Here is a 16,569-nt window from a genome sequence, read left to right on the forward strand (position 1 = left end):
GTAATTTTTATGAATTAATGTATAATACATTTGACGAAAGCTGTTTACTAATAAAATTGTTACACAATTTTTTTTTATTGTAATAAAAGAATTTCATGTAGAAAATAAGTTTATGTATTCCTTATACATATATCAGTGTTTTTCAGTCTATTTAAATGCATAAGTACCTCAGTGACATATTTTCAACAAAATTTTGTTGTTATCGTTATAAAAATAAGCCAGTTTTAAATTAAAAATTATTTTTAGCTAAAAATTTAATCCCACGTCAATTATGAATATTAAATTAGAATATTTGCTGTTTTTTCTTTAATTTTACAATAAAAATATCAGCATCTAGCAATTATTTTTAATATATTATTAACATCAAATCAAATACTATAATATGATATATTGATCTGATTCGATTGTGTTTCAAATAAATTTAAAAATCCAATTTTTCAGTTATGGTAATATATATTTTAATCTTAATAATGCTTGATTATTAACACATAAATTTTGAAAAAATTATGATTCAAAAAAGTATTTTTGCAAGATTATTAGTTGAATCAGGCTACAAATTTGTGTGTTTTAAATGTCTCAAATAATTCATAATATATAAGTTACATTAGCTTTGAAAAGTATAACTATAAGTTTTGATAATCGATACTGTATTTTTGACGAGGCGAAAAATCATTTAGTATTAGGGATCAAAATTATCAGATATCTTATACTCGATATTTCGAAAGTGGAGTGATCTTTTAGACCTGGGGTGCATAATTATGCACATCAAAAAATCAAATTTTTTTTTTCAATTGCAACGCTTAAGATGGTTTGTGCATAAATAACTATGCACAATATTTAATAGTGAATATAAAAATATAAATTAAATATTACTTTTTTTCCTTGCACCTAAATGTACCAAAATATATAAAAAATATTTTTTATGTTAAGCGAAAATAAATTAGGTCTGTAGGGGTTGAGATTATTTAAAACATTGAATATTTCGCTGAAATGCCATTAATTTATCCTTTAATTTAAAAACGTGAGTAAGAGGCTAGCTTTGTAAAAGCATTTATTGTACTCACTGCCTATTTATTGGATGGTATTAGGTGTTTTAATGCTATCAAGGATTATGCGTGTATATGGATCTAGAAAAGCTAAAAGTATTTTAAAATGAAACATTGATTGGGTTGCTTCATTAATTTGAATGGTATTTTTATAAATTTTGTGGTACATGAAAACCTTAAATTAAAATAAATTACTTTATTGATATGTAAGATTATCAACTCTAGTAGAAAATGTAATATATTTTTGTAACTAATTAAGATTTATAAAAATATATTGTAATATAAATGCATATTAATTGCATGACGGTCTTGTTTCTGTTAACTTTATTTTAATATTTTTGTAAAACGTGATATGCTTTATATATTATGATTTGCCGCTAGGTACTTATAAAATTAATAAAAAATAAATTTGTGCAAATCTTACTTTTAGATATAATAGATAATCGTATTTTTATCACATAGACTGAAACATATACGTGTGTATATATACAAATATATATATACGTATATATACAAACATACACATACATGTACATATACATATACACGAAGTAATAAGGTGCAGCCTTGTTTTTTATAAGTAGGAAAGAAGCCGATTTGACCGCCTGATTAGTATATACATAAAAGTTCGGAGATGTTCGAATGTTCCGGGCGCGGATTTTTTCTTTGACTGTATATCAAATATACATATATGATAAAAGTAAGTAGTATATATATATATATATATATATATATATATATATATATATATATATATATATATATATATATATATATATATATATATATATATATATATATATATATATATATACACACACACATACATATACATATACATACACACACATACACACATATATATATATATATATATATATATATATATATATATATATATATATATATATATATATATATATATAATAAAGGGATGCAGCAACCATTCGCATGCTAGCCGTGTGCCGTGCGGCAGGAAGGATAGTATTGTATGGTTAGGGTTCGCGGTGGAAGCTAACTCGGCCGCATCAGCCCTCACGGCCGTACCTGTCGTCAAGTTTATTTCTGTCGCCCTCTGCCTGTGCCCCAGGACTCGGAATTGCGGGAGCTGCACCTCGTTGCTCATTCCCACGCTACTGAGTCCGTCCCGCCAGAAGTAGCGAATATCGCGCATTGTGTATCCGACTCCAGAGCCAAACAAGAGCAAACACATAAAATGCCGTCATTTACATTTACAACATGACACCTGTCCACCTCGAGTTATAGAAAAAGAAAAAGAAACAACAAAAACAAACAACACACTACTACTTTCTGTCTGTCGACCGGCTCGCTCAGCCTAATCACCTTTGTGACGTTCTTGATTAATGCGACGCCGATGGATTGCCATACGTAGAGGGTGGACTAAAAAACTATGATTTTCTGATCGAAATGCCAAATACTAGCTTAGGTTGTTTATAAAAAATACAATATTATGATTTTTTATGCATTTTATATCTATCGTCATGTCCCAAAAGTAAGTAACTGTACGGTAGCTACAGAGCAGATGTTGAAGTTGCGCGAAATAACTTGGATAACGCAATAGCAGTAGACGAATTATGGATATTCAAATACGACCCTGAGATCAAAAGTGATATATCACACAATATTTTCCCTGTCTAAAAAATGAACAATGATCGGATGCTACACTTATCTACAAGTACCATTAAGATCTCTACCATTTTCCTAAATTTAATCAAATTTAAGAGAGCATCATCACGGCTGTGGAAAACAACTAACAACTGATGATAAAAATGCCAGCGCCACTAAATATCAGTACACTTATTTTAGGACAAATATAATTGTAGTTAACTTGTTAATAAATAACTATAAATAAAAAAATGGTAACTTACAAGTGAATAACTAGGGAGTTTCATGATAATTGTCAACAATAAGTTTCCTGGCATATCGTTTACTTTACACTAATCGGCAGCAAAAACAACACTATAGATTTAAGTAAGTGGTTTAGTAAAACTTAAAAGATGTAGAAAAAAAGTTCTGATAAATTCAGTTTTAAATGGAACATAGTTCAAGTGTTAAACTATCAAAATATAATAAATCTAAGCTAACCACATTTTTATATTATTGCTCTACAGTTGATATTTGTAGGTTTAGCCTATTTGTATGGCTAAGAAATATGCAGGTTTTAATGAAGCATCGTCGAAGAGCTAATGCATTGCTAAACGATTTTCAAATGAATTTAAGTTACGTATAGTTTAATAACATTTCTCTTAAATTAACAATTGTATATATAGCCGATTTAATCTTAGGGTTATCATCAGGCGCATACGATGAGATATATTCCCTTTCGCTCGCTCGCGTGTTAAGTGACAAGAGTGAGTAAGAGACAAGGGCGTGCGTTACATGCGTTCCGCACGCCCACTACTTCTCACTCACTCTTGTCACTTAACACGCGAGCGAGCAAAAGTGAATGTATCTCACCGTACGCGCCTGGTTTTCATTAGTAAAAATATATATTTTTTTAATAAATGTGCAGTTTTTAATAGAGTATTATTTAAGTGCTTATGCGGAAATACAGTTTTTAAATTATTTAATTTAAATTAATTAAAGTTTGCTACAGTTTCATATATTTTTTAACCTCAATGTATATAGTGTAAATAGCCTCATAATATTTTAATATTGTTTTTGCTTAGAAATTAACAGTTTTTTTGGAACATTGCGACATTTCTCTATAATTGTCAATTTTGGGTACAGCCTACTTATACTGTATTTTTTTTCGTAAACAGTTTTGAATGAAACATTGTCAATTAAATAAAGATAACTACAACTTTATACCATTTATCTAAAAAGTTGACGATTTTGAGCATAGCCTATTTATACTAAGAGTTGTATATGTTAATTATTTTTTCAAAGAAATATGTAAGTTTTAGTGGAGCATTATGAAGTGCTTATACGAGTTTTAATATATTTCATTTTAATAAATTTAAGTAAACTATAGCTTTATATCCTATCTCTAAAGTTGACAATTGTCAGTATAACCTATTTATATTCAAGTTTTATTTTGTTGCAAAGAAATATTCAGTTTTTTGTAATACATTATTGAAGTACCAATGCGTTGCTTTACGACTCTTAAATTATTTAATTTTAAAGAATTTAAGTTAACTATAGTTTTATATATTTTTTTTTAAATTGTCAATTTTGGGGTCAGTCTATTAACACTCAAGGTTTTCATGTGTGTTTTTCGAATTTATACAGTTTTTAATGGTCATTGTGGAAGGGCATTGCTATATGATTTTCAATTCATTAAAGTTATTTACACTGAAGGTTTTCATTAGAGTTTTTTTTTACATTGTGGAAAACATTAGTAAACTGAATCTTTTCATAAAAAATATTTAAAATATAAAAGAGTGGTTCAAAGTATATATAATATAAGATTCTTCAAATTGCAATTTTATTCATAAACCACACATGATACAGAATTTTCTGTAATTAAAATAGTCTTAATATGTACTAATAAGTTTTCTATAGTATTTAAAAAAAAATAGCAATAAATTTAAACTTAAGTATTATACAATATATAAAATAAGTTTCGATCAGAAAAATGTAGTTTTCAACTCACCCGAATTTGGGCTTACACACGTGATTTGTCAATTATATATTTTTTTAATCAAAATATTACATACAAATTTGATAGATCATCACGTGTGTAGATATACGAATCAGTCCTTATAAATAAACTGTTACAAAAATATTTTTTCATTATTGAATAGCAAAATCTAAATCTGGCGATCGGCGTCGGTACTTCAAGTAACAAAATTATCAAATGAAAAAAAAAACGCATGCACATACACAATAGGTACTTGTATATAAATACATATATACATTTTTAAGGATATCTTGATGGTTCGTGTATTTTCGAGATACTTCCTAATACTTGATAACGATATATCTCTAGAGTCTAATAAATTACACGCGAAGTATGTATATAAATACGCATATGAGAAGTATTGAATATATTTGTTTGTAACATATAGAATATGGGTATTACGAGCGAGCCGTTCGATGTTGACAATCACGAATCCTGCATACGAAAAGACACAAAATTTGCGATTGCTGAATCATGATTGTGATATATGAGAGTCATTCATTAACGACAATGTTGAATTCAATGACCAACCTTGAATATTATATATTTATTTAACACCCTCAGAATCATTCGAGACTGGTCACTGTACTGTGAATGATATAAAAAATATAAAGCTACATTGGCATTTAATATAATCGTTAATTAACACTATGTAAATGTTATTTAGTTTTTTATATTTTTTTTCATTAATGTATCACAGCTGACAAATATAATAAAATACTTGATATTATAATATATATTATTATGTAGATTGTTTTTCAAAGACAGGAAATAATATGCGTAAATTAACATGTTTTTTTTTTATGAAAAATTCAACTACATCCAATCAAATGACACACATGGGAGGTTACGTAATAAAAAATATATACAACCACAACAAGAAAAAATAATAAGAAAATATGTATCTTAAAAGAGAAACTTATTATCCAAAATGTGACCACTCACTCAGCGTGCAAAGCTTGATAGCGTTACAAAGCGTTGGTTAGCCAGCCAAACCAAACGAAATCGATTTTTTAAATAATAATATATAAAAAACATATACAAAAGGACCCAAAAAAATTTGAATTGATATGACGATGATTAAATGTCGATCAATTTTCAGTCCTCTCTGTACATGTACATATATATATATATTTACGAAAAATCATGCATCGATCACAAACAGTGTAGTGTGAAATATACAGAGTGGCCAAAAAACCCCAACAGAACGACGCTGATATAACTTGAAAGTTTAATGCTACAGAATATTAAATATAAGTATAGTTTTAAAGTACCACGAGAAATTGATCTTTCGAAATATATATTTGAACAGTTTTTTGTAGCATTGATACTTATCTAGGTATCAGCATCTTTATGTGGTATTCCTTTTTAAAGCATTAGTTTGAAATAGACATAATTACTATTAGCTTTAAAATATATTTTGGGCCAACCTGTATATATTATGAAGGGACTCAAAAGGGGAAGCGTGCTTTATAGGGGGCCCTGCATGCTTTTCATCTAATGATAACGACAACATGGACCAAAAAATGAGATTGAGGTATGATGTTGTACTTTTTTCTCTCTCTTTTATCGTGTTTTTTTTTTAAAATCAAGTGTGGATGAGTCCCGCGTCGTCGCTTGTGAAACTGAAAGTCTAAGGGCGCCCTTATATTGTTAGACCCCGGCGCACACAATGCGGCGATTTTCGTTTTTTTATTTATTTTATTTTTTATTTAGTCGATATACAATTGAAATGTTTCGTCATCACTACAAGTACTGAATGTTGAGTACGAAAAAAAATATATGTATATATATTTATATATATATATATATATATATTAAGGAAAGTGTCGTAAAAAATAATTTAAAAATAATTTAAAATATAAATAAACTTAAGATGAAACAGAAACGTAAGACAAGAACATAAAGTAAATTTCTGGGTGTCGGCCAATCCGTCTGCAAGTACGGTTCTATCAAGTATTTTTGATGCAGTACGTCGCTGCAAGCGTGACGCAAGCGTCATGACGCTTTCAATACGCGTTGCGGTACCAATAATATTCGATTCGGTCGGCTAGCCAATTTTTCTATATACATATGTATATCTTTTATTCTGTATATGTATATCTATATGCGTACATATATATGTATAAAATTATATATGCATATATAACATTATATATATATAAATATATGTATATACTAAATAGCGCTTTTTTCGAGCTTGAGCTAGAATAGAGCTATTGTAGCGAAAATGTCTCATCATTTTTTGTACCGCTCAGTGGTCACACAGACACAGCTATCCTAGGGACAGAGTCTGCCTTCCGCGGGTGCTGTATTCGAGAAGGAGACCGACATTAACCAAAACCAAACCAGATAGACATACAGTATGTTAGCCGATACTAAGCTTGATGGTCTATGAAACTATCTTATCTGGTCTATGATTTAAAAATCTGGACACCCATACTATATATAATAATATTAGTGTAATTTAAACTTTAAAAATTAATTATTTTTTCGAAGTTTCGGCACGAATATTCCTGCCGTTGTGATAATCAAAATCGTGAAAGGGATATACTTGCCGAAACGTCAGTCAATCTCACAATTTAATACTTCTATGATAGTTTCAAAGATGCTTAAATTAAATATATCAACACACACACTGCATAATAATATATATATATATGTATATAATAATAATAATAATAATAACAATAATAATAATAATAACAATAATAACAATAAAAATCAATATATATGTATACATAACAATAAATATATGGACCATCAATTATAATTCATTTCTTTAAGTTGCTTCTCAATTATTATTTTAGGAACACTAGGGTAAGTTTGGGAAGTGGCTCAGATGCGACGTTACACGTTTTCGTTGCATGTGCGTGCGTTTAATATGGACGAACTAATAATATTCGTCCTGTATTAAACGCAAACGATACGTTTTTTATTACATAATATGAAAATGCATAACGAGGCACAAATTTTCCTGAAATATAAAAGGAACTTAAGATACCTAAGTGTCAAGCGTTTGATTCAAATATTTACACACGTAGTCGTAACAAGAACATTGCATTGAAAATATACGTAATATCATAATATTTTTCATCATATAGCACTTGGTGGCTTTGAAGCAAACACGTGACACACACACACATATATACATACATACACACATACATACATATATACACATATGTGTGTATATATGTATGTATGTGTGTATGTATGTATATATGTTGGCGTAAATGGGAGAATAATATATTCTTGATATTATATATCTAAGTGTTTTGCTTGTTGCTCATATACATACATATAAATGTGTCGATAGGAAAAAAAATAATCAAGCATAGCTGCTCTAGCTTAGTGTTGGATTCACACAGTGTTATTTTTTCTTCAAAAATTGATTTCGTACGTATCATGAGCATACATAAATGCATATGTGTGCGTTTATGTACAAACACGACCCACACATATATAACGCGGTACGACGACATGACATTAACAATACTACGGTGCCAAAACTTTTGACAAATAACTCGTGTCGGAAAACACAACAAAATTAACTAAAAAAAACAACAACATAGCGCCTACGTTGCGTCGCGTTGTTCGTCGCACATTGCGTCGCGTGTTCCACTGCTTCTCAAACTGACCGTCGCAATTTATCGAATTTAAGAGAAGAAAAAAAACATTATTTTCCCATTTCCGCCGCATTGAACTAATCTCACACGCACATTTTTTTATAAACGCACGTATAATTTATTATACAATGTTAATATTTTTTTTCGGTTGTACGAGATGTCATTTCGCAATCTTGTGCACAAGTGCAACACACAAAATTAAAAATGTCAGACACTTTGTGTGAGAGGGTATATATGTATATAATATATATATATATATATATATATATATATATATATATATATATATATATATATATATATATATATATATATATATATATATATATATATATATATATATACATATATTCAGAATTTAACGTGTTACTTTGCTTTTTGAGATGTGAGGGTTTGGATGATGACCCAACATCGGTGGTCGTAACGTCGCGTCAGCAATAGAGATGCGTGTAAGAAAAGAAGCAATACGCAAGCACTCACATCTCAAAAATCTAAGCAGCGGGTTTAATTCCGTACAACATTAAAAGAAAAATTAAAAAATCATATATGTATAAATATATATGTATATATATATATATATATATATATATATATATATATATATATATATTTATATATATTTAAATATAGATTTTGAGATTTTCGCGAGTATAATTATTATAATTATAAATCTCGGGATTCATCGCGATTTTCACTAACTTGTATTCTATATTTCGGCCGTGATTTTCCGGCCATCATCACGAATTATCCGTAACTAAGTAAGTAATTTCGAAAAATTTGTGATCATGGCTGGAAAATCAAGGCCAAAATATAGATTACAAGTAAGTGAAAATCGCGATGAATATATATATATATATATATATATATATATATATATATATATATATATATATATATATATATATATATATTAGGGGTACCGGAAAAGATTCCATTTTTTTTACATTCCTTGTTTGAGATCAGTTTGACCCTGGACACGGTGGAGTGAGCATCTTTGTATGTTTTTTTTCTATAGTATTGTTCCTCGGCTTTCTTTTTGCGCCATAAATATTTTTTTAATCTTAAGGGTAAAATTAGCAAACCAGAAGCAATCGAACAATACATACGGCATTGCATGCTACTTTTTTTTCGATCAAGGCTGGAAAGCAACTAAGGCAGCTAAAACCATTATTGAAATTTATGGAGCAGTAATAACAGCAAACAGATGCCAGTTTTGGTTCCGGCGATTTAAATCTGGCGATAGGACCTTAACAGACGTTCCGAAATCAGGACGACTTTCGAAATTCGACGATGAACTGCTGAAGGTCATTTTGTAATCAAATCCTCGTCAAAGTATCGAGGATTTATCCCAAAAACTTGCTGCTTCGTGGTCTACAGTGCAAGAACACAAAAAAATTCGGCAAAACTAATCGAATGGGTGTTTGGGTTCCCCGTGCGCTGTCCGTAGCGAACAAAGAGGAGCGAATGAACACGTGCGATTCACTGTTGTCAAGAAACAAAATTCACCCATATTTGGATCAAATTGTGACTAGTGACAAAAAGTGGATAGTATACAATAACGTGGTGCGAAAAAAACAATGGCTTTCAAAGAAGAAAGTACCTGTTCCGACCCCTAAGCCCGACCTCACCCTTCGCAAGTCCTATTGTGTGTATGGTGGGATATTCGTGGAATTATCCATTATGAACTGTTAAAACTGGGTGATACGATAACTGCAGAAATTTATTGTCAACAACTCAAAAGATTGAATGAGAAATTAAAAGTGAAACGTCCGAATTTGATAAACCGAAAAGGAGTGATTCTGTTACACGACCACGCGCACCCTCTCAGTGCAAAGATGACCCGTGAAAAAATATGCAATTTAAATTTTGAAGTCTTGAAGCATCCTACATATTCGCCAGACCTCGCTCCTTCTGATTTTTATCTCTTTAGATTTATGGAACATTCATTTAGGGACAAAAAATTTGAAAATCTGAAGGAAGTCGAAAATCATTTAAATTCGTATTTTAATTCGAAACCACTAAATTGTTATAAAGCGGGAATCCAAAATTTGCCTAAAAGCTGGCAAACAGTTCTAGATAACCATGGGGATTATATTTTATAATATGTAAAATAATATGAAAATAAAATTTCAATAAGACCTATGATGTTTAAAATAATGGTTTTCTTTCCGGTACCCCTAATATATATATATATATATATATATATATATATATATATATATATATATATATATATATATATATATATATATATATATATATATATATATATATATATATTTGTCGTATAATTATTATTACTTACAACTCTCTATTTCAATGTGACATAGTTGTCTGTCCATCGGAAAATATTGTAAATTCATGGGGCACGACGCTGTGATGGTTAACCTAAAAAATAAATAGTTTAAAGATTAATACCATAAATTTTATATTTATAAACATTATTTTATATAAAATATCTCCACTGTATAATATTTATATGTTAGATATGTATTGAATACTTATAAACATTAGGTAAATTGAAATTGTTGCAGCTTATAATTTTTAATGTATGCATAATTCTTTAAAGTTAGAGATAACTTGTGTCATCGCATTCTTTTATGTATATATTCATTAATTTGAGAGAGACTCGCAAGACAAAGTATATGGGAAATTTATTTTAATTAATAAATAAATTATTGCAAAATTATCAATAAAAAAAGTGGAATGCCATGTAATACAAAAATAATTCTCAGATAATTTTATTTTCAATGGACTGAGACAAGGCAATGCTCTCGAATGCGTGTTCTTTTTGATAACCTCTGTATAACGTAAACATCATAAAAAATACTTAAGACTAAATATTAAGCATTTAAATCAAATAGATGAAGTCATTGGTTTATGAAGCTGTCGTGACTTTACAGAAGCTACTACGCAGCAGAATCTATGGTAATAAAAGGTCATTTAAATCAAGACGGCATTCGCAATGGTTATGTTTGCATTGAATGTGTTAAGGAATATGTTATTTTGGGATCTCTTATTAATGTAATGTAAAGGAAGGAGACTAATTTCAGACTGAATTGAGATTTAAAATGCTCCTGTATATCCAGAAAAACTAAAGCGCACCTATGTGTCACTGAGCACCAGTGCCTTTTAGTGGCTGGAGGCTTTCGAGTAAAAGAGCATGACGAAGGACAACAACAAATTAAATGATATGTGTAAGGGGTTTGTCGTCGTCAAGTATATTAAAATACAACGTATCTGGTGAGCCGGACATCTGTCTCGCAAAGATGACTCAAAACCAGCAAAACGACTAACTTATTACAAGCTTGCATTCTTTATTACTTAATAAAGAAAACGATTTTACAGCTGGTTCCTGAGTAATCAATGTGACTTTTCTGATAGTTTAACTAAGTTTGGTTCGTATATATGGCATATATATAATCAGTTATACGTACATTTTTGCGGCAGAAACGTTACGGCTGACTGCACCAAAAAAGACAACGATTCTCTATGTAAATACATCGGACAGGAAATAGCCGCGGGAGTGAGGGTGAGGAGGTAAAAGCTTATACGACGCCGGATATTTTCAGTTCGTTCCTAATGAATTAAATTTCCCATGGTTAACTTGTTGTATTACTTTGTAAATGTTTGGTATGCGTGGTTTATAAATATGAACATCTATAATAAAATAAGCGCACGTAAGTGTACCACTTTATATAAATATGTAACTGTAAGTTATCATATGTTTGGGTAGGTGATTTATTAATTCAGAATATTGAGTTATAATCTAATATAAAAACACTGTTAAAATAATATGTAACAAATTATATTTACCAATCGTGCGAAATTTTTGTATTCATATATTTATATAAGCACATCGCGATGACATCTTGCAATCGTGTGCACAAGTGCAGTGTGTGAAAAAAACAAGTGAGTATACACATACATATTTGTATTATTGTTTTTATTAAAATTTGAATAATTATTTTCATATTTACGATTTTTTCTAAAAATGTCGTACGGGATCCTGTACTGTAAATCTATCATTGCAATATGACAGGCATTGATATAACGCATTACAATGGGTTAAACACAATCAACAACTACCAAGTAAGTAGTGAGAAACTAGACTTAAATCAAAATATGTAATTCATCGCCTTTTTTATTATTAATTGTTAACTAATATTTTAATGTTTTATTTTAATTTTCCATATTATTATAATAATGGCACAATATTATATTATATAATTTTTAAAATTTCAAATAATTTTATTTTGTAACTAACTTTTATTAAATAAATTTGTTAGTATTTAATGATTATTAAATTATTTAATTTAAAATACTCATTTAATAATTAAATAATTAAATGAAATTAAATGTTTATTAATTAATTTATTTTAAATAAGATTAATTTGTTGTTCGATAGTTAACTAAATAAGTTAGATTTAACGACATGCCTATAGTATTTAATCAGAGTGTCCATTATCTATCTATTAAGGAAACTTAATAGATAGTTAATAGTCACTCTGATCTCACAAGTTAGAAATATGGGATTTGAACTCAGGTCTTTTAGATATTTTTTACCAACTAACACCAATGGTCTATCACGCTTGTAAGATGCTGAAAGACATTCAGAGGTATAAGTTATATTCAAGAGTTTATAATAAATTGTTATCAGAATTAATATTATATTATTTATCAACTTAAAAATATATATTAAACGAAATGTAATTACTCTTGCTTATAATATGTATATATTTATAAATGCACACTACTGGTTTAAGTAAGAAAGATAAAATCAATCGCTCGGGTAATTGCGGTCGTTTCGGCTGATATTGGAAACAGCAAAACAGTCAGGAAAACTGGTTCCGGTCAAACCGGAAGTGTGCCGATAAACATGAATCTATAGCTAAAACACCCGCTATCGACTCATTTATTTATACACATGTGTATATATGATATATATATATATATATATATATATATATATATATATATATATATATATATATATATATATATATATATATATATATAAAAAATATATAAAGATATTGTATTTAAAAAAATTACTTACGTGTTTTTTTCGCGTTAATTTTTTTTTTTTAATGAGTCTGTGTTTCGTCAAGATTGTCCAAGCATCATTAAGTGTTTTCACATTTTCCACAAAAAATGATGCTGGGACAATCTTGGCGAATTATAGAGACTCATTAAAAAAAAAAGATGAACGCGAAAAAAACACGTAAGTAATTTAAAAAAAAATATAATATCGCGTAAAATATAAACAATTTAATAATAATAACAGTAACGTGCTGTATATCTTTTTTAACGATCGAACGTTTGTAACAATATGACAAGCGATCGATAATTTTTTTTTCAGAACGCTCCTATCCGCGGAGCAGTGAGGGTAATAATATTCAAAATAACGTGTTTTTAACATTAAAACCAATAAAAAAAAGTGCGAATAAGAAAATCCTTCCCTGCGCGATGTATAAAAAGGGTATTCAAAAAAATGTGGAAACTTCTGATGATGCTGGGACAATCTTGGCGAAATATAGAGAATCATTTAAAAAAAAAAAAATTAGCGCGAAAAAAACACATACGTATTTTTTAAATATATATATAGTATAATATATACATGTAATTTATATATAATTATATTTTATAAAAATATGGTGATACTTTATATTATATAACTAGACATTATGTTATATGTAAAATTTGATATTACAGGGATATTTTCACCGAACTTTAAGTTATACTTTTTAACATCATTTATTTATATATTAAATTAAATAATAAATAATATGAATCAGATCAGCTCCTTGTTGCATAAATAGAGTAATGTGAAATGCCAGCGTATTAAGGAGCAGGATGGCTATAGTCATAGGAGAGTCGGTAAGTGTAGTCGTACTGGATTAGAGAAGGACCCCTCAAAGGTTATTATTTTATGGTTAAACCCGACCTGAAGAAATCAAAGAATATAAAAATAATTTTTATTTATTTATTATTTTATACTAAAAGTGACATTCAAGTGAAATTTATCAAAATTCAATTCAGCATAGTGTTATAATAAAAGTAAATTGATGGTATTATGAATTTTGATCTGTTATACATTTATAGTGCACATATCATGTTAAGGAACGAGTTGCACTTTTAAATATGTGGAAACTGTTAAATGCTTTATAGCGTCGTTTAACAATAAGCCGATCGGGACAAAGTTTCGGGCAGTAAAAGTCTTAATCAAATTCGTAGTCAAACTTATCATAGCGGTGGGCGTGGTAGACGTGCTTCCGGTGGGCGGCGACGCCGACCGGAAATCCGTCGACGCCCCCTATCTCTCTGAACAGGTGCGACGCCCACTCATTGCTGAAAATTCCGCTTGGACCCAAGCACTTGTACGTTATGGCAACTCGAGCTCTGCGAGGACTAACAGATCCTTCAGGTCTTCTTTTTATAAAAGTAGTAGGAACATCAAGCATTTAGAACTGTTGTTTTTATGAAATTGCTACCTAAAGGTTAGGTAAATAAGCAAAGATCTATCATGTATTTTTAACTATTCGTTACAAATTACTGTTGTTTGTTTCAGAGATTCTCAAGGCTTCTTTTATATTTATATCCAGAGCTTTGGATTTTTATATCCCAATCGACTGATCTTATTGGTCAATATGTTTACTGTCGTTTTATCAAAGCATACGTATACGTGCTGACCAAAATATACGTCACCTCTAGCATATGAAGTATATTGAGGTATTGGAGCACAATATTTATATTATAAACTCTTATGAATTATTCAACACCCGTAATTGAACAAACAAAAATATTTTTCATCTTGAAGCGTAAATATATGTATAATAAATATTTCATACTCATGTAAACCAAAAAATAAGACACCTTAGAAGAAAACTTAAAAAGAATACGATAAATAATTAATCATGAAATATCGCAAAATTGTTGAAAGACTAATATAATATAAAAAGACACGACTGTTTTTCGAATTAGAAATATAAAATACAATATAATATCCAGCAATTTTTCAGGATTATCTAGAATAGATAGTAGTTAATTCTCGAGAATTTCATGCTGATTTTGTACATCCAGATTCTTAATATAGTTTTGTATCTAATTATCCTTCGATTATGAGCGAATCTATAAAACAACACTAAACTTAAATAGTTGAACTTTTTTCTGTCCTCCAGATAAATAGATAAATAGCAAATTTTAATTAATTGCTCCATAAGACTCACTGCCAAACTTCTAAAGCCTGATCTTTAATATATAATTTTTTGCCACAAACCAGAAGCTTTTGCTTATTATGCTTTCGTAAAGGTTTTCGTTTTTTAAACCTATTTTAATTTATTGCTTTCGTACAGTTAAAGTTGATTGTGTAAAACAGAAGTGAGCCTCAAAATTCAATAAATTTACCAATTTAATAATATTTTGTTTATTCTGACAAATGAAATTTAATTATTATTCCATGTATTTTTTTAATAACCTTGACTACAAGCACTGCCAGTAAACAGTTTCAGGTTACGCTCCCTTTATTAATTTTTCGGAGAAATTTAAATGGCCCGCGGATGATTTTATCAATATACAAATGGCCATTGACATAAAAAAGGTTCCTCGGGTTTGATCTTAAAATGAACTAATTTCTTAATTTTTTTGATTAAAAGTTGCATTCCGTGTTTTAATTTTTAAAAATTTCCCATTGACTTAATGATGTTATGCTTTGGTATGACATTTTGATTCATATTATTTTATAATATAAACCTTACACAACAAACTAATAAGGTTAATATTTACTTTTTAATAACAAACAATTAAATGATTGGTATTTGAGAGTAGTAAAATTAATTTTAAAGTTTTGTGACTTAATTTTCTGTCCAATATTTTAAATAGAGATCTGGGTTGTAATACAATAAAACAATTAATAATATAAGTTATTAAAGTGCAATATGTCATTGAGCTCAATAATTATTAAATACAGTTTTATGCTGATATGTGTTATCTCTAAACTGAATTATGTCATACAAATCAGTAGCGCTGAAACAGATTTCATAATAAAAACGAATTGAACTCGACCTGAATATTTAATGGAACGCCGTTATATCATATCATAATAACTTCATTTTACAATAAGTGGACAATGTGTCGGTATGAACTATTTTTATTTATAGAAATTCTATGAGAGTTATTTGCATCACTGAATTCACTATCTACAATATTATTTATAAAATAAGCCAATTAAATGTTTATTTCCGTATTCCAT

General features: G+C 28.8%; 1 protein-coding gene across 3 annotated transcripts in view; it reads right to left on the bottom strand.

The window, feature by feature from the left end:
- Rdl (Resistant to dieldrin) overlaps positions 1–16,569 on the bottom strand; it is a 181,114-nt gene that overhangs the window by 11,744 nt on the left and 152,801 nt on the right. For 2 of the 3 annotated variants that reach the window (XM_088187698.1, XM_088187696.1), the window contains exon 5: positions 10,624–10,706. In XM_088187698.1, coding sequence (XP_088043824.1) covers positions 10,624–10,706 — 83 coding nt within the window. Of the gene's footprint in view, positions 1–2,093; positions 2,232–10,623; positions 10,707–16,569 lie in introns of all 3 variants that reach the window. The other variant, XM_088187697.1, reaches the window with a different exon arrangement.

This window comes from Plectrocnemia conspersa, unplaced genomic scaffold, assembly GCF_051122295.1.
Source record: "Plectrocnemia conspersa isolate PC_06_02 unplaced genomic scaffold, ASM5112229v1 ptg000006l, whole genome shotgun sequence".
Classification (NCBI taxonomy): domain Eukaryota; kingdom Metazoa; phylum Arthropoda; class Insecta; order Trichoptera; family Polycentropodidae; genus Plectrocnemia; species Plectrocnemia conspersa.